Source organism: Pinus tabuliformis, chromosome 8 (genome assembly GCF_031772625.1).
Source record: "Pinus tabuliformis cultivar Carrire ecotype Pingquan chromosome 8, CPIR1, whole genome shotgun sequence".
Lineage (NCBI taxonomy): Eukaryota > Viridiplantae > Streptophyta > Pinopsida > Pinales > Pinaceae > Pinus > Pinus tabuliformis.
In genome coordinates, this window is record NC_142294.1 from 1,081,239,534 (window position 1) to 1,081,260,687 (window position 21,154).

Sequence of the window (21,154 nt, forward strand, 5' to 3'; positions counted from 1 at the left end):
AGCTACCTCTGGTATCTTGTATAATTGTCTGCCTAAAGTGATAATAACACTACGAGGTCTAGACTCATACACAACATAATTCTTTCATAAGTATGATTTGCCTAATAGAACATCACAAATTTCAAAGGGGGAAACATCACACAATACCCCGTCCTTAAAAGGCGTGATGCTATAGAGCAGGTAGCATTGTTAGATGACAGGAAGATTTCGCCCTTGGTGGATCCACCCAATGATGTATGGTTGTGAGTGTGGTGTTGTCAGGAAACCTAACCGCTTAACCACCTTTACTAAGATGTGGCTCTTTTAACTCCCGTTATTGACAATGAAACACAATGGAGCACCCTTTACTCGCATTTGTGAGTAAAATAGGCGTTCACCTTCCTCCAGATCTTTAACCTCATTATTTTGGACCTTGGTGGTGGCAATGGTGGCATTGGGTTCTGCATTAATGATATTTTTCCCCTTGTCTAGGTCTAGTTCAAAGTCAAACCTATGTCTGACTCTAAGGCTTTTAGCTCGACTTCCAGTGACTACCTTGCATGACTTTCATTGGTGTTATGAGTGAGGCTCTTGTGGAACTTACACCACTTTCCTGTGTCTTTCTTCATCTTCAGATTACCATTCTTTGTTTGTATCTTAGATAGGTTGTCTTAGGGTGGTTCATCCTGGCTATGTCCTTTGTTCTATGATCTGGGAATGTCGTTGCCCTATTTCTGCTATGAAGAATTTGTAGATCCAACGTCTAGTTTCTTTTGTTTAAATTTTTGCTCGATTTTGATAGGATATTGGTATGTTGCAGCAAGTGAGGAGATGTCTAGGAAATCCATTTCTGTCTGGATGTATCTATCAGACAAGCATTGTACTTGAGCACCAAAAGTCGCTCAGAAGATTTGATACCCAATTTGGTGTGCAAGGTATGAAAGATATTTGTGAACTCTAGCACTGCTTGGTCCCTTTCCTACCGTAGTGTGGTCCATCTCATGTATTGGTCTTCATAGCTTCGAACAAGGTAATATTGTTCCTTAATAGCAGCCCTAAAAGAGTCCCAAGCAGGTGCAACTAAAATAGTGTGGATTCTTCCATGGTCGTTTGCTCACAGTAAGTTTCCCACCAATCCTTGACATGGAGGATAACCTTAAGGTGTGCAAAGGTAATCTTTTCTCTATTGGAAAAATTGTAGAGAAAAAGTACCCTTCTAGGATATTTAACCATTTGTATAGAGCATATGCATCTATTTGGCCTTCAACTATAGAAATATCAAAATTAACTTGTACCTTAAAGTGGGCAATGCCTCCAAAGTGGTTGCTTGATGAAGATGTGTCACCTATGGGCATCCATCAAAGGATCTAGAAAAATTGTCCTCTATCTCAACAAGGTCTAGGTTCAGCTCCCCTCCACTAATCACATAGGCCAAATACACGAAAAACTGCCATGCAAACTAACACTTCTTAAGATTATATAGCAGTTGTTGTTGCTTCAATTAATCTAGCAGTGGTATCAAATGTGAGATGTGCTCCTCCTAGGTAGCATTATATACTAGTATATCATCCAAATACACAATAACTAATGAATCTAAGTGTGGATGTATCATATCATTCATTAATCTCATGAACATTGTTGGTGCATTGCATAGACCAAACCATATGACTAACCACTTATACAAGCCTTGTCTAGTTTTGAAAGCAGTCTTCCAAATATCTTCTTCTTTGACTCGAACTTGGTGATATTGTGATTTTAAATCTAGCTTGGTGAAGTATTTTGATTGCTACAACTAGTGTAATAGGTCATCAACCCTATGCATGGCGTACTTATTTTTTAATGTAATTTTCTATAGTGCCTTGTAATCAATGCACATTTGTCAACTCCCATCTTTCTTTGGCACAATTATGATGGGTGACCCACATGTGAGGTACTTGGTCGAATAACACCTTGCTCCAACAATTGTTGCAATTGCCTCTTCACCTCATTTTCTTCTAGAACATACTACTTGCAAAACCACATTTTCAGTAATGGAGAGTCCAGTGACAGTTGGATCGCGTGCTCCACTTCCCTCTTGGGTGGTATCCCTTTAGGCTCTTGGAACACTCTCGTGTATGTCTATAGAACCTCTTTGAATTTGTTTATGTGTTCCTTAATGTACCCCTCCGGGTATGTCTTTACTCTCATTGACACTTCTACACATTTAGTTTCTCTAAAAACAATAAAACATATTTCTCTTCTTCTTGGCCATCAATGTTACAATGGTTGCTAGGATCTTTGCACTAGTGTGTTGTGGTTGTTGTCTTCTTGTTCTTCCCTCCTTTCCATTAATTCTTCCATTTTTTGGAAGCTTCCTAGTGTTCCTTTTTCTTTGAACCACTCAACTACCCTTTCTTTTGGCTTATGTTTTCCAGGTACTTTGTTTGTATACAAGCCCCATCCACTACTATGGGTTTGAACAACATCACTTGATTTCACAAATAGTTATTTAGATGCCCTAGATACTTGATGAGTATGTCTGAGTTCTTGGGAGAGATACCCAACATTATTGTTATCTTCCTGGATTTTGTGGTGTACTCTTGTACACTCTGCCCTTGTCTCTGCTTGAAGTAATACTACTAGATCCACTAGTCCTCTACATACTTGATAGGGTGTAGAATTGGGATTTTATGAGAGTTTTAGAATCCTCCCACTTAGTCATTAGAGGATCTCCCTCCAACCTCATGGTTTTCATGTAGATTTCCCACCAAGTCAGGGCATGGCCCTCTAATTTCAAATGAGCAAATGAAATTTTTCATTCTTCCTCTATATGGTGAACACTAAATTAAACCTCTAATCGTTGCCACCAGTGACTTAATTTCAAAGTATCGATCTCACCGTAATACATTTTTATGTCCACCTTTGCTTCCATTTTGAAGAGAGACTGTGAATGGTTCAGTGCCTAAAATCTGCTACACTTTTTGGGTTTTCCTAAACTCCTTTGGTTCTTTCGGATCCCTCGATTCCCCTCCAACCTAACCTTTGCATTGAAACCTCCATCTCTTTTTAATAGATTGAACTTATTAGTTAAGGCCACTATGAGGAGGCTCGCATTACAGTTTATATCTATGACTTGCACTTCCAACTGCTCCACCTCTCCTTTGTCGAATGTTGAGAGTTATCATACTCTAATTCGTCAATCATCGCTAGGGCTTTATGAATTTCCACTTAATCTGGTTTGATCCCCTGCAACTTACAGTAAAATACCCAAAGGTACCTACTCTAATACCGATGTGATCTATAAATTGTCATGGATATTCCACTATACAATTCATAAAAATATATTTGATAAAAATAGATTGAAAATTGTAATCTATATCATGAGACTTAATTTTCCTTAGATTTTTAGATTTGTTAATTGTCTTGTTGTCATGCAAAAAATAGCTAACATGTAAATACTAACACACACTAAACACTATGAACACCAAGATATGATTTGGGAAACCCTTTTGAGAGGCGAGTTGGAAGGTGAGGTTGCTCTACTCTCTTTTGTTTGAATGGAAATGGTACATATAAAAAGGAGTAGGCACTCTCTATGGAGTTACCTAAGACTTGTGGCTAGTGGGTTTCTACTTAACACAAACCTTCTATGTTCTACTCTCTTTCTATCCACTCTTAGCTACTTTACCTTAGGAAAAAAATGCACTTGAATAGAATGGAACCTCTTTCCTCCTAGTGGTCCAATTATAACATAGTGTGATAGCCAACTATGGGTTAGATTTGATCCATTCAAACTTCAACATGAGTTACAACTCAACCCTTCAAGAGTCTTCTTCATCATCCTCGTGTGACTAGGCCATTTTCCATTAGTAAAGGGGGTTGACATGTCATCCTATCGAATTATGGTGGCTAATTATGATAGGTTAAGTTCCAGGAGACATTACTTTTGCATCTAAGCTCCATTGTATGTCTTTCTTGGACCACTGGAAAGCTATTTGTGTGTAGAATAAGTCAGTAGGTGCAACACTTAAGTGGCAAATTTTAACCCCTCAAACTATCCCTAGAAGGTTTCTAACCCCAATTATCCAAATTGGGCCCAACCACTGAAACTACTCTTGTAAGTTGATTTCTATGATTTTTCCACCCCAAAAGCATCGTGATGGATGAAAAACAGTATAATGATACAATCCAATCCATATTAGATATGGATATGTGTGGATTTAAGGAATTTAAGTCATTTGTCACCGAAGGATAATTATCTCCTTCCTAATATGGAACATTTGCTACAAAAGATAATGGGGTCAAGGATGATGTCAATGCTAGATGGATTCTCCAAGTACAATCAAATAAAGGTTAAGAAAGAAAATCAATATAAGACTTCCTTTACAATCCCATGCGAAACATTGTAGGTTTTAACCTTGTACAGAAATTACCTACATACGAATTCTAAAACACAAAAAGTAAACAATGCGAAAGCATAACACATAAGACACATATACATAGAGATTTTCCCCTAGATCCCAAAACCGAGACTACCAGCTTGATTTTTCCTTATGTTCCTTTCAATGTTATAATACATATTTATGCATCCAATACCATGGACCGAAAACCATCGCGTCCAAAACCATGGACTGAAAAACATTGCGTCCAAAAACATGTGCGAAAATCATGCACAAAACCATAGGTGGGTCCACCCAACCTAACATAGGTTCCAAAACCAAAATTTTTCGAGACACTGCCCCAGACCCCATAGAGTGGGGTTACCTGCATCCCTCAAACCGCCTGTGACCCCACCCTGCTACGCAATCGCCTCAACGAAGGGGGTGCTTCGCCCCCCTTCTAACCCCCTAGTTAACTACGTGGGCTAGTAGTGGAAAGAATATAACACAACCCAACATTCTCCCACTTGTTGTTTTCTTTCCACGAGGGCCACAAGAAAGCTTAGTCATTTATCCAGCCCTGAAACGCCCATCTGTTGTATTCTTCAAAGTGTCCACCTTTACCAGCAACACCTTTTTGTCTTCTATCATATCCCTCATAAAGTGATACTGAACATCAATGTGCTTTGTCTTTGAATGGTAAGTAGGGTTCTTTGCCAAGAAAATTGCACTTTGGCTGTCATAGCCTATCCTTATAGCTCCCTGTACTAACTCCATACTTCAACACAATCTCTGCAACCAAACCGCTTCCTTGCTTGCATGAGTGGCTGCCATGTATTCTGCCTCTGTAGTTGAAAGTGCCACTACAGATTGTTTCTTACTCATCCAACTGACTGCGCCTCCAAATAGGTTAAACACATACCCACTTGTAGATCTTCTTTGATCCAGATCTCCATCCCGGTCTACATCAACAACGCCGCGAATATCCAACACTCTGTTCAATCCCAGTCTTCCTTGGTAGCACAAACCATAATCACTAGTTCCACGCAAATACCTGAAAACCCGCTTCACTGTTGTCCAATGCTCCTTTCCTAGTTTTGACATAAACCTGTTCAATACTCCCATTGCATGTGCAATGTCTGGTATAGTACAAACCATTGCATACATCAGGCTACTGACTACACTTGCATATGGAACATGAGACATGTCCTCTTCCTCTTCTTGTGTCTTGGGACACTGTTCAGCAGATAACTTTACACCTACAAGAATAGGAACATTCACCGGTTTACTATCCTGCATATTAAATCTCTGCAATATTGTCTCGACATACTTCCTCTGGTTTAACCAGAGCTTCCTCTTTGCCTGATCTCTTTTAATTTCCATGCCCAAAATATAGTTTGCAGCACCAAGATCTTTCATGTTGAATTTGGAGGACAATTGGGTCCTCAAACCTTGGATAATTTCTTTGTCATTTTCAACCAGCAACATATCATCCACATACAAGACCAGATAAATAACACAGTCACCAATTAATTTAAAATACACACAGTGATATGCTTTGCTTCTGGTGAAGCCAAGTCCTCGTATAAATGTATCAAATTTCTGATACCACATCTTTGGTGACTGTTTTAACCCATACAAAGACTTTTTTAACTTTCATACCAATTCTTTCTTACCCTTCACCGCAAAGCCTTCAGGTTGCTTCATGTAGATTTCCTCTTCCAGATCCCCGTGAAGAAATGTTGTCTTCACATCCATCTGTTCTACCTCAAAATTAAAAGCAGCAACAAGAGATAAAAGTAATCTAATAGAAGTTACTTTGGCAACAGGAGAAAAAATATCACCAAAATCAATTCTTGGCACCTGGGAATAACCTCTTGCTACCAACGGAGCTTTGTATTTTTCCACCTTTCCTTCTGCATTTGTCTTCTTCTTGAACACCCATTTGTTGCTAATGGGTTTCCTTCCAGCCAGCAACTCCACCAGATCCCAAGCCTCATTTTTGTGCAAAGATGCCATTTCATCAACCATGGCCTCTTTCCAGAGTTTTCCATCCTCTAAATCTACTGCTTCCTTCACAGTTATGGGATCATCGTCAGTAATAGATAAAGAAAAATTTGAATAGAAAGCAGATGGACTATACCTTTCTCGCTGCCTTCTTTCTCGAACTGATCTTCTCACACCCGGAGTTTGTAGCTTTTCATCCTCTGATTCCTCCTCTACTATAGAGTTTGATTCTTCCTCCTTTAGCTCAAACTCTATCTTCTCATGTTTTTTTGGTTGGACTTCATGTTTAATAACATCTTTCACCTCTCTGAACACCACTTCTCGGTTGTACACAACCTTCCTTATTATTGGGTTCCAACGCTTATAACCCTTTAAACTGTCCTTATACCCAATAAATATGCACTTTTCAGATTTACTATCCAACTTTGTTTGTTTCTCCTTTGGAACATGTACATATGCATCACATCCAAATACTCTCAGATGTGAAAGAGACGGTTTCTTACCAATCCATACCTCTTGTGGAGTTTTATCCTCCAACGCTGATGAAGGTGATCTGTTGACCAGGTAACATGTTGTCTCCACCGCTTCTGCCCATAATTCCTATCCTAACCCGGCACCATTGAGCATGCTTCTTGCCCTTTCCATCAACGTCTTGTTCATTCTTTCTGCAACTCCATTTTGCTGAGGTGTATATGGAGTAGTCTTCTGCCGTGCTATACCACACTTCTTATAGAATTCTTCAAATTCCTTACTGCAAAACTCTCCACCGTTATCTATCTTCAACACCTTTATCTTCTTCTCTGTCTGGTTTTCCACCAGAGCCTTGAATTCTTTAAACCTATCAAAGACTTCAAATTTCTTCTTAAGGAAATATATCCATGTATTTCTTGAGAAGTCATCTATAAATGATACATAGTACACAGACTTACCAAGTGATGGAACCTTCACAGGTCCAAACACATCACTGTGCACAAGCTCTAATATATGTTTCGTCCTCTTACCATCAGAGGGGAAACTCACCCGATTCTACTTCCCATATATACAATTTTCATAGAAATCAAAATCCAGAGAGCTATTGCCCATACCTTATACCATACCTTTACCATGAAGTATTCAAAGGCCCTTCTCTCCAATATGTCCAAGCCTTTGATGTCACAGCATGATCTTCTCTCTAGAGACCACTAGATTTTCTACTCCACTTTCAGGAACCACAGAACTGTTGCACCCATCAACAACAGTACTACCTTGCAGGTTGTACAGAGTTCCAATTTGAACTCCCCGCATCAATACCAGTGCTTCCCTAACCATCTTGCAGGTATCCTTTTCGAACACTGTTTTTACACCTGCATCATCCAGCTTGCTTACAGAAATCAGATTTCTAGCCAATGCAGGAATATGTAGGACACCCGGAAGTGTTCTAACCCTTCCACCTTGCAACTTCAACTTTACTTTTCCGCGACCAACGATTCCAGCCTTCCTATCATCCCCTAAGAGGACATCACCACCATCGTATTTCTCATACTTACAGAACCACTCTCTATGGGGAGTGAAGTGAAAGAATGCACCTGAGTCAATCAACCATGCCTCATGATCTACATGTGTACTTGAAGAAGCCAAGTACACATCCCCACCTTCATCTGAGATGGTTTTCGCCTCTGCAAAAGGAGCATCATCAGATCCCTTACCTTTGTCAGGAGTTTTAGATTTACAGTCCCTTTTGTAGTTTCCTTCCTTTCCGCATTTCCAGCACATCACCTTGACAGGTTTTCCTGGAGATTTAGATCTCCCTCTAGACTTAGATCTCCCACTCGATGACTTATTTTTATTTCTATTCTGGGACTGTTTGTTACGAATAAAATATATAAATAATATAAATATAATGTAAATGATAATAATCATAAATAATAATTAGTTAAGATAGTAATTAGGTTGAAGAGGCATGTCTAATAGGACATGACTCTTCATGAAGAGACACTTGCCTAATATATAAGCAAGCCTCTCATTCTCATTGTAAATCTTCTTATTCATTCTTATTCATATATTTAATATATAATATTTGTATCCTCATGGATATCTACATATTCCAAGTCTTTTGGAGTAATTAATTTGTAGAAAGAACTTTGTTCACTTCATCATCCTCGTACAGACAAGGCATCACCATTCTGGCTCTCCATATTTGTCCGTCTCATCTCCTCCGTCAGCGAAGATGAGACTATTTCATCAAACTGCAAAGCAGTTGCATTGCTACCTATTGCAATAACCAAACTATCCCACGAATCTGGTAGAGAACACAACAAATTGATGCACTTATCTTCATCTGAAATTTTACTATCAACAGATGCTAACTAATTTACCACAGTATTAAATGCATTCAGATGCTCTATCACCGAGTCTCAATCTTTCATCCTCAAGTTATACAGCTTTTTCTGTAGGAACAGTTTATTCACCAGAGACTTAGATTGGTACAAAGTCCCTAACTTGTCCCACAAATCCTTCACCGTAGCTTCCCCTGATACATTCAGCAATACTGAATCTAAGACACACAATCGTATTGTTCTCTTTCCCTTCCGATCCAACTTCTTCCATTCTTTTTCGGACACTCTCGTTGGTTTAGTACCCAGATCTACCGCGATCCACTGATCTTTATCCACCAACAGATCCTCCATCTTGAGTTTTCACAACTCAACACTCTGATCATTAAATTTCTCGATCTCTATCTTTCCACTACTCGCCATCTTCTTTCACCACCAAAATCAATCTCGCAGATCTCCCATTGAACAGAGTCTACCACAAGCCCGAGCGAAACCCCTCAGCAACAAAGGCGTCCCCTTGAAGCCAAAACAGTTCTGATACCAAATGTAGGTTTTAACCTCGTACAGAAATTACCTGCATACGAATTCTAAAACACAGAAAATAAACAATGTGAGAGCATAACACATATACACAGATATTTTCCCCTAAATCCCAAAATCGGGACTACTAGCTTGATTTTTTATTATATTCCTTTCAATGTTATAATACATATTTATACATGCCGAAACATCTAATCCCATGGACCGAAAACCATCGCATCCAAAACCATGGACTGAAAACCATCGCGTCCAAAAACATGTGCGAAAATCATACACAAAACCATAGGTGGGTCCACCCAACCTAACATAGGTTCCAAAACCAAAATTTTTACCTGCATCCCTCAAACCCCCTGTGACCCCACCCCACTATACAATTGGCGCAACGAAGGGGGTGCTCCGCCCCCCTTCTAACCCCCCGGCTAACTACGTGGGCTAGTCGTGGAAAGAATATAACACAACCCAACAAACATTTCATTATCTGATAATGCTTTTTGGTTTGTTCAATGTCAGATCAACTTTTCAATGAGCAACGGGTTTTTTCATTTAAAGATATTATGGCTAAAATCCTTGAAATATATCAAGATGATTTGATGATTTTCTCAAAGGAAATAATGCTCATGTCCATCATCTTAAGTAGGTATTAAAAGGATGTGGAAACTATGGGATATCCTTGAATTGTAAAAAGTTGGTTTTTGTTATATATGAACGGAAGCTATCAAGTTACATTGTCTCTAAGGTGGGAATTAGAACTTATCCAAAAGAGATTAATGGTATCCAAAAACTCCTTTTTTATAAGCAAATAAGCCATTTATTCATTCTTTGGAAGAATTAGGTAGTTTGTGCTAAACTACATAGAGATGACAATGCTTAAGAAGTGTTACTCTCTATATCCTTAGTTGGCACAAATGTACAAATCACAAGTGTGAGATCCCAAGGATAATTTAGGCAAGCTACCCATTGTCATCTCATTAGCCTTGTCTCTCACTTTAGAATAGGAAAAATGTAACCTTTTCCTTCTTTATAGCTAACTAAGCTCAATTCATGTAGTATGGAATGGGAGCAAGAGAGAGCTTAACAACAACAACAACAGAAAGAAAAAAAGGAAAAATAAATGTTTTCAAGTTTTTTAAGTTCTAGGGTGGTGGGTGAAAGGGAGAACAATGCCTTCCTTGGGCTATGGGGTCATGCATGCAAAGTCAAAGAGTGGTTATTGTGAATATTGGGAATCAAAGGTGCTAAGGTGATGCGCAGGATAATAACATCACTTTAGTTGTTGCATTCACAAGTTTGATGGTGGAAAGGTCTATCTAAGATCCACAGGATAATAACATCACTTTAGTTGTTGCATTCACAAGTTTGATGGTGGAAAGGTCTATCTAAGATCCACTAAAAGCAATCATAAGGGTGGCACCTACCAAAGACTATCTTTAAATGCAACAGTTTAATTAGATAAGTACATAATGTTTTCATCATGAAGGTAAGTAACACAAAAGGGAAAGGGAGAATAAGGAAGAAACAAATTACCCTAACCCTTTCCAACAATTGCAATTGTGCTCTTCTATGGCCCTTGATTAACTTTGGCATCCATAAACTTGTGTAATAAAACTTCAAATGTTGCATCTAATACAATATGTCATACATAAATAAATTGTATATGCAATGTATGGCCCTTGATTAACTTGGCATTCATAAACTTGTGTAATAAAACTTCAAATGTTGCACCTAGTACAATATGTCATACATAAAGAAATTGTATATACAATGCACAAAGCTTTAGAGAAAGGAATGACAACTTTATTGGATAGTTTGGAGCTCTTTCACTCACTAAATCTCACACATAGAAATAGGGAGAGCAAACCTTTATAGTTTAAGGTTCATCTCCTTTTTATAATAAACAATTAGCTGTTTTCCATATCCACTAATCTTCCCAAAAAAAAATGACAATAAAGCAATCACCTCTAATATTTTCAACAAACTTCTTACTAGTTTAAACCCACATTATTTTTCAAAGAAATACGATAAAATAGTCACTTTGAACTTGAAGTGTCCACAAACCAACTTAAAAGGAAAATGATCCACCAAGGTCAATAATAAAAATGTGTTTCAAACCAACTTAAAAGGAAAATGATCCACCAAGGTCAATAATAAAAATGTGTAGGCTCAACGGTTTATGGTTTTGTTCTTTTTCGACATACTTTGTAATGAATTTTTATGGGAATGGGAGTGAAGGGCAGCAAAATTCAAGTGAACCAGATTTTTTTTAGTACTAAATTTATTTATATATTTAAAAATATATTTTAAATAAATTAAAAATTATATAACCAAATATCAATGTTAAAAACAAAATATACAAACAGTTAAATCTCCATCCAAGTGCAGACTGCATCAACAGTTTTCACTGCACTGCTGTACGGCTCCATTAAATATCAAAATACCACGTCCACGCCTCATGGCACATCCGTCGATTTTGATTTAGAAGACATCGATCCAGCGATCTTGAATGCTAGTTTGTATGATTGAACATCACAAAAGGAGGCGGCTCCATTGGCATCGTTGAATCTATGTGGAGCCAATATTTATCTGTGTGTTAGATGTGGGTGACTACGGCACCTTCAATTTCAGCTTGCATGAACCAAGAAGCGTCAAAAATAATATGGGAATCCATGGATGTTAATGATACAATTCACTCCACAATTTAAATGATTAGCAATGATTAGCAATGGTACTATCTAAACAAAAATTTTAAAATTTAACTTTTGAATTTTAATGTTATTGTTTTACTCACATTTAAGTGGATGTAATGGTGAATGTAATGGTTAAGAGTATGTGTTTTTTCTTAAAAGACTATAGGTTCAAAACCAAGAATAGAATAGGTATTTTTTTGTAGACTTAACAATCAAGTAAAATCTCTTATCTCAAAACCAAAAAAAAAACTGCTACACTAAATTAATATCTAATTTAACCATAACTTTAAAATTAAATAATAATAATAATAATAATAATTTCCAAAAATACTTCATCTAAAAATACTAGCTTATAATTACATCTCTCACAAAGTGTAATCCTATGCCATGGCATCATCCCTTCGAACCATTTTGAATGAGTATAGCCAATGTGTGAGTTGAAGGGGCTGGCCCCTTTATTAAAACATTAAACGATAATGTTGGCTTTAGTTTGTTTTTTATAAGATGGTTTAGGGTTTTTTCTTTGAAAACAAATTTGCCCAATTATATGCCAATGGGAAAAAAATGATTTTACATTAACGTCTTTATAACTCAAATTCATAATAAAATGGGGTTAAATAAATCTCACAATTAAGAATAATAATAAAATAAATTATTTAATTTTATGATTATATTATATTAACTAATTTTATGATTACATTATATGTTTGATATAGTTTGAGTGGGTTTAATAGTTAAGAGAATGTGTTTTGATGTTTGATACAATTTGAGTTGGTTTAATAGTTAAGAGCGCGTGTTTTTTTTTAAGAGGTGTTTCTTTTTAAGAGGTCACTTTCGAAACCAAGGGGTACAGTATGGGTCCCTTCTCCCATAAACAAAGGGATCTCATACACTAATTTGGTGCTTGGTTTGGCCATGACCTTAAATTTAGTAATAATAAATCATTTATTAATAATATATTTTTACATTAAAAAAAATAACCATTGTAAAAAAATATTTATCAAGACAATTTATTTATTAATTCACATTTTGTTCTTACTCTTGTTCTTACTCTTGAAAATAGAACATCACAATGTATAATATGTTATACAACATCATAACAAGGTAAAAAGACTCATTATTTTGTGTAATTAAAATGAACCATCTCCAACTAAAAAAGGTATACACTTTAAGTCCATCAACATATAACATATCAAAAATATGCTGTGCCATAAAAATCACACTTTTACCACTAATGCAATTAAGAGGGATGATACTTTTTCTTGTTGTCTACGCATTTATAAAAAATCACACTTTTACTGCTCATGCAATTAAGAGGGATAACACATTTTCTTGTTGTCCATGCATTTATCCTTTAAAATCATTTTCTGGTTTATCCTTTAAAATCATTTTCTCGTTGTCTAGGCATTTATCTTTTAAAATCCTTTTCTCATTGTCTAGGCATTTATCATTTGAATATGACCACCTTTAATTATATCACCATTTTTCATAATTTGTGTTTGTATAAATTATTTGCGTTTTTCCTATTTTCATTGCAAGCTTGTCTCATTATTTATATAAATTGTCTCATTATTTTAAACATTATTATTAAATAATGTTGTTGCAAAGATTTTTGAAATTTTGAGTTTAATCAAACTATTTTTTTAAATAATGTTATTAAATTTTATTTTATATTTTTTCAAATTACTATTTTTAAATTAATATTAATATTTCTTTAAATAATTATTGTATTTTATTATTATTTATTTTAAAAAATAATATTATAAAAAAAATACATGTTTGTCTCATTATTTACACAAATAAATGTTAAATAATGTTGTTGAAAAGATTCTATAAAAAAAACTTTGAAATTTTGAATTCTGGTTTATTATAAATCTGATGTATAATTAAATTTTATATAATGTTTTTTATATCATTATTATATTTTATTATTATTTATATTAAGAAAATAAAAGCAATTATTCTTATAATTTTTAAGAAATTTAATTAATTAAAAAAATTTTAAGAAAAATTATACTTTACACTTAATCATTAGTTTTACTCTATTTATATGGGAATGCTGATTTTTTTTAAATGTGAGGAAATGGAAAATATCAGTTTGATATTATTAATTTGAAAACCTTAAAAGTAAATTAGATGTTAAAAAATATATATTTAAAATTATGTAAATAAATATTTTTAAATACAGATGTTTTCAAATCTATGTTTAGTATATCTTACCCTTTTTAGATTTAATAATGTTACCATACAATCTCCTAATGTCGTCTTTACTCTTTGATATGGGAATGTTGAATTTTTTTTAATGTGAAAAAATGTATATATATTGAATTGAGACTTCTGTGATCCATATCAAATTTTTGAAGAATTTTTCGGCTAAAATCACATGGAGAAATTTTTGTCGACTAAAATCACATGGAGAAATTTTTGTCGACGCGTTTCAAATTCTTCAAAAATGTATATATATTTGAAGATATCAAATTGATATGGTTGAATTTAAAAACCTTAAAATAAAATAAAATAAAATTATATATATATAAAATTGTATAAATAAACATTTTTAAATAAATGTGTTTTCAAGTCCATGTTTAGTATATTTTACCATTCTAGATTTAGTAATGTTACCATACAATTTCCATATACTATGGTTTATGTTTCTCTAATTTATGGTTTATGTTTGCTCTAATTTTATATGTTATTAAGATTTGAATTATAATAAACAGTTTATATATTTAGTAAACAATTGTGAATTTAGATATGTTTTATTTTTTATTTGTATTAATTTTGAAGGTTATATTACTTAAAATATATTTATAATCATTTTATATGTGTTATTAAGATTTGAATTATAATAGATAGTTTATATATTTAGTAAACAATTGTGAATTTAGATATGTTTTAACTGTGATTTGTACTAATTTTGAAGGTTATATTACTTAAAATATATATTTATAATCATATTTGAGGTTTAGGACTTTTGCAAATTTTATTTAGGGGTTTATATATTTAGTAAAAATTTGTGAATTTAGATATGTTTAAGTGTGATTTGTATTAATTTTGAAGGTTATATTACTTAAAATATATTTATAATCACATTCGAGTTTTATAATTCTACAAGTTTTAGCTTGAGATAAGCATATCTAGAATTTTCGCACTAGTTTTGTGATATGTATTCTTTCATTTTATGGGTATGAATTTATGTTTATGATTCTAAGTATTCATAAATTGGAGATTTTGTAGAGTTAAATTATTTAAAATTTCTAAATTTTTTAATTGGTTAGAGTTTTGCAATTAACATAATTAAAACATTTTGATTATAATTACTTTTATATGAATGTAATATCTTTTACACTTCAATTTAAATTGTCACATTTCATTTGTAAGCATTTTAATATATTGTTTATTATTTATATGTAATATTTTAACTCATTTGTTATGGTAATTTATCAATGAGAAAAACATTGTTTTGCATATGATAGGTAATATCATAAAAGACTTAAAGTTATATATATATATATAACATGATATAAAATTGATAAGATTAAGTTTTACTTAAATAGTCTTTTAGAATATATGTTGAATTCTAACTGCCTTGTCAAATTACTTGGATTATTTCCATGGCATGCAATAATAGTTGTTAGGAATCATCAAACAACTATTTAGGATCCAAATTGCCTCTCCACTAACTATGTATTTTTTTCTTTTGTAGGGGCTTGGTAATGACTTTGATTATCTTGAACCTACAAGAGTTCAATTTGGTTGTAATTTTCAAGCCTTGCAAATTTCATGTGGCTTTAACCATACTGCAGCCATATTAGAGGAAAGATGATTAATGTATAGCACTTTTGAACAACAGTAATAATGTGTTGAATGCATTCTTTCGCTATATTGTCTCACCTATAAAAGATTTTTTTTTGGAAAATAATAACATTGGCAATGATAAAATGATTATGATTATATGCAAAGTGTTAGATAGAGTAATTATGAACTAGGCGTTGCCTTGCAATGTGATTATGCATTTTATGAAACATTTATAAGACAAGTGTGATGTTTGTTTATAGTGAGAAATAATTGGGTGTCTTTTACAATCCTATCAACATTTGTGATTTTTAAAAATATATGTTTTTACTAAATTATGTCTTTGTTCACAATACTTCATATTTGCAAAATAAATAGACTATAACCAATCACGAATGTCAAATAAAAAAGTGTTGTATCTATTAGCCATGATAAGTAACCAAATCAAAAGGTAAAAGTGTTGAATTAGTTTGATAATATTTGGATGGGTATTTTAGAAATTATTCATAATATCTAGTCACAAATAAATAAATATAATATGGTCAAGAGAATAAATGGAAAATTTATCCCTACACTTATTTCATTATGCATATATTAAATGGCTCATGCATTATGGAGTTACAATATTTCTAATGAAGCATATAAGGAATTTTTAGTAAGAAATGGTGATTTGTATAACAAACAAGTTTTATTATTCTACTAAAATTCAAACTAAATATTTTCTTTCTCTTGATCATACTCCCTCATTGTCAAGGGTTGTGTTGGAACTTTCAACGTTTAGTGATGACATTGATGGTTTTTCTCTCTCCTTTACATTTATCTTTATATCTAGTGTTCAATGGTGTTTCCTTTTTCTACGGTTAGACCCCTCTGGGCACCCTTTTTATGCTCTTCTCTTTAGCTTGTGGTGCGCAAGAGTAGTCTTTGTACTCTCACACTATGTATATTACTTGTTTTCCATTGACTTATTCTTTGGGTCATAGAGAACATAATAAACTTTTTTTCTTTTACCATAATTTAAAAATATAGTTTACATTGCAATAATTTGAAATACAAATGGATATATGACAATGAACAAACTGAAAATAAAATATATACAAACTACTGTGAACAAATCAACACCAAAGGGCAGGGAAATGGCATAGGTTGAAGTATACATTATATAACATTTTTTATATCTCCATTTTGTAGGTATTATTCTCTTTCAAGTCATTGAATGTGACACTACCGTTTTTCAACTTATGGCACAAAACACTTGAGGATCACCAAAAGCACCCTTTGTTTTGCTATTGGCATTTTCATGTTAGCCTTTGAGTTTACTCTAAAAATATTATCATGTTTGTAGTTGCTTGATGTGACATATGGTGCATAGTGTGTTGATTGGCCTTGTTTTTACCATGATGTACACGAACATTGGAAATAACTTGTTCATGGATTAACATCCATTGACTTGATGGTTAGGTGGCACACTTCCTTAAGGGATTGGACACTTATGTAATTTAGTGAGTTCTTCACAATGCATGCACATCAAGGTTGGTTTATTTCTTGAGAGGATGACTCACCTTGGTAAAGTGTTGAGCATCTTGGAGAGTGTTTGAGTTTGGGATGGCATGAGGAGATTTGATTGCTTGCATGGAAGCTTGTACTTGACTTGAGAACCCTTGGATTGAGGAATCATCAAATGTGGTGGACACAAATGTACACATTTCTTAGGAGGGATCATTGGAGCATTGAGTCTATTTGAGGAGGATTGTTGGGCACATGTCACAAAGCAGGGTATCTTAGATCCTTGTTTCTTCAGTGTACGCACCTTGGAGTTGGACATGTGTCCCTTGAAGGTAGAGAACTTCACAAGTGAGCCTATCTATTGTTTATTTAAGTTTATTATTGTGGAATGGGTCCACTTGTTATTGTCGTCATCCCTCACCTTTCATATAAATAAAGCAAGAGGAGTCTTTCCATCACATTCATTATCGTTCACATATGTAATCACATGTTCGTGTTGGAGGTGTGAATGTTGGATTGAACCCATCTCTTTGTACTCCTCTTAATTTGTATTTGCACACACTGTCTTCAACACTAGGGTTCTTTAGGGAATTCAAAGGAAAACTAGGGTAGAGTTTTGACCTAAGAAGACATTGAAAACTAAGGCTTGGGATAAACCCTAGAGGTGCAAAGAGAACATTTGATCTACTAGTACTTGTGAGAGGAAAAGACCAAGGTTTTATGGTATTTGGGAACTCTATTATTACTTAGTGCTTGATAAGGAGAAGATAAGGGGAGAAAAGACAAGGTCTTGTCAACGTGTTATGCTTGTGAATGTTTGGTGGAGACACTAGCTTTAGTTGAATTAGATTGGATCATTAAATTATTTCTTTCATCTATTTTGATGCTTTGGGAATCAAAAAATTTGGAAGTATATACTCATAAGGTCATTTTAATAGTGGATCCCAGATTGTAGAATTGGGGTTTAATACATTCTAGAGCCATTTTAAGGTATTAAATGACATTTTGTAGGTACAAAAACTCTCACTTATGCATTAACTTATAGTGTTGTACTACACCATATACCTTTCAATGGTGCAATAATCATATCAAATAGTGTTTGTTTGCAAAAGTTATGCCTCTCGCAAGTTGACCTATTGTGTTGATCATTGTGGTAGAAAATGATGCCACATTAGCCCTCATTACTCATGCATATGGGGCTAGCTTCATGTGGAATTTCAAGAAGACTCTAGAAGGTTCAAAATCATAACTCTAGTTGAGTGTTTAGGGAGTCAAATCTTACTTTGGTTGAATATCAAGTTATGTTAAATATTGTGTCATGATAAGGAATATGTATTCCATTCTATGCTATTGTATTTTGTTCCATGGTTGTGCAGAGTAAGTGGGAGTGGGAAATTAGAGAGCGTAACATAGGGGGTTAAGGTTTTGTAGCAGTCTTATAGGCCACATGTCTCAAGTTACTCCATAAAGAGTATATCTTCATTTGTATTTGCATATTTTCATACCAAAGAAATGAGAGCAGAGTAGCCTCGCTTCCTAGCTGGGTTTTCTCCCATAAGGTTTTCCTAGCAAAAAACTTGTGTTTATTGTGTGTGTCTGTGTGTTTATTTTTCTTCTCTATTTTTGCATTTTAGTTATTAAAGGATCTTAGATCTAAAGTAAAATCAACGTAACATAATATAGATTTTAGTGATTTTACTAGATCTATTGTGACCAACTATTCCAGTGGAATATCCGCAACAATTTACAGATCATATTGGTATCAAAGCAAGGTTTCTTTGGGGTATTTTGTGGGAAGTTGTCTGGAATCCAAGGTTGAGTTTAAGGTGTAAGTCACAAAACCTTAGCCACAACCAACAACCATGTTGATAATAACCCTTGAGATTTAGTAAAGGAGATTTGTGAGGTTGGAAGCATAATTAATCAACACCAATATGAACCTCCTCATGGAAACTCTAGGAAGCAAGCTTGGATTGATCAAAGAAGATAGAGGCTCTAATTTAAAGTCCATATAAAAGGGAAAATTGGGAGATCATAAAGATCCAAAAAAGGAGACAAGGAAAGAACCTGAGAAAGAGAAATATACATGAGTGTTGTTAACCATTCCTAAACCCTATCCACGATGTAAGAAAAAGTGAACATGATGCCATAATAAGGTGAGATTAATGTGTAAAAATTGAATCATCAGTTGCAATACTGAGAATTTTATTTAGCACTCACCAGATAGATGAAGAATAAATGATATCATTTGTTAAGTTGAAGTTAGAGGGCCATGTGAAAGACATACATAAACACTTATGCTAGAAGGTAATCTACCAATAACTAGGTGGAAGGACATCAAAACCCACATTAACTCCCAATTTTACCCTATTATGTAGAGGACCAATGGCATAGTTGAACGGTGTTGTCATTGATGCCAACATCGGTTCTTCAATGCTTTTAACATTTGTCTTGATTATATTAGTTGAAGATCCAAAGGACACAAAACCTTGGAATGCCCTAGAAGCCCCACGCTTATTGAAGATTTTGAGGATGAAGGTCAAATTATTTGCTTGCACAAACACCTTTATTGGATTCTCCTCATCATACCAGTTCCAATGGTATATGGCATATCTCGTGGTTCATCTTGGTTAGGAAGATATGTTCGATCAAAGATTGAAGCCCCCTTTCTTGTGTTCAAACCCCATTAATAAATATTAAATTTGTCAGTTGAAGCTCACCCAAGTCAAAGCTGGTTGGATTATTATTTTTAAAAATCTATATGGTTAATATGGACCTATTTGTATTTTTCCAATACCCATGATATATATAGAAAAAGAGAGAAGGGGCTTTATGTTCAACCAAGTAAGGATTTTGGTCACACCTTGTATTGAACGAAGTACTTTTCAATCAAATCGATGCCTAGTTTGATGGCACATATATAAAGGCATATGTCGTGGACGAGGGACCCCTATTGATTTATTAATTGACATGTATTCGATATTGGATATTGCAAGCGGGAAAGGAAATTTTCTTGTGTAAAATAATGAAGGCTCATCACATGAATTGTCGGTTTGGTCATATGAGCGTTTGTTGAATTCATATAATTTGGTCGGCTCCATAATTTAATATGCCATGTCGACCCCTCTTGCTAACCCATCCATAAACTATATAAAGCACCTTGTTTCCATCCAAGAAGGTAATAATTATTCCACTTACATCTAATTATTTTGATTCTTGAGGTCCTTGAAATGTCACACAAATCAAGAGGATAGGTCGAAACATATCTACATCTATTAGATTGTACTATTCGTTGGACAGAACTTGTGGGTCTTTCTAAGATCGTGGTTCTTTCTATGATTGTCACTTTAGCAAAGATCAAGCTTTGAGGCGAAATTGAAACTTTGTCTACGATTTCCACAAGACCTGAAGTTGTGTTTAATTTAATTTATCTATGTACTTTACTCATAGGATGGTAATGGGTTTCACTTAAGCACAATACTTATTCGATCTATCTTGGATATATTTCTTGATGGGGTTTCTATGTTGGTTTTGCAAGCATAATGTCAAGAAAGGATCATTTTCTTATTTTTTCAAGGGTTCCGTTGGGTTGTGCCTAATTTCTTTCATCAAACCCCTGCAGCGCTCAAGACCAACAAAGGCAGTCGATGGCAAATGATGTTGGTTTGTTTTGATTGGTTAACACAGGAATATCGTAGAAATCCAAGACCATTCAACACATCTTTTCTAAAGCTAACACATCTGTTTTATTTTAACTAAGTTGTATGATCAATGATGGACTCACTAAAATATTGAAGCTTATTGGAAACTTGTTGGAACCCTAGAATATTGAAGCTTATTGGAAACATGTTGGAACCCTAACTAGAGGTGTTTATTCATAAAACATCGTGAGGATGTGTGCGGTATCATGACATGTTATGGTCTTGTACATTGATGGAGATATGAGGCACGTCATTGACGGTTATTTGCATAT

At 34.3% G+C, this 21,154-nt stretch overlaps 1 protein-coding gene across 3 annotated transcripts in view; it reads left to right on the forward strand.

The window, feature by feature from the left end:
- Positions 1-15,919, forward strand: part of RUG1 (Regulator of chromosome condensation (RCC1) family protein) — a 509,474-nt gene extending 493,555 nt beyond the window's left edge. For all 3 annotated transcript variants that reach the window (XM_089373312.1, XM_089373313.1, XM_089373314.1), the window contains one exon: positions 15,587-15,919. In XM_089373312.1, the coding sequence (XP_089229438.1) occupies positions 15,587-15,706 (120 nt within the window). In that variant the 3' untranslated portion in view covers positions 15,707-15,919. The remainder of the gene's footprint in view (positions 1-15,586) is intronic.
- The last annotated feature ends 5,235 nt before the right edge of the window (positions 15,920-21,154 follow it).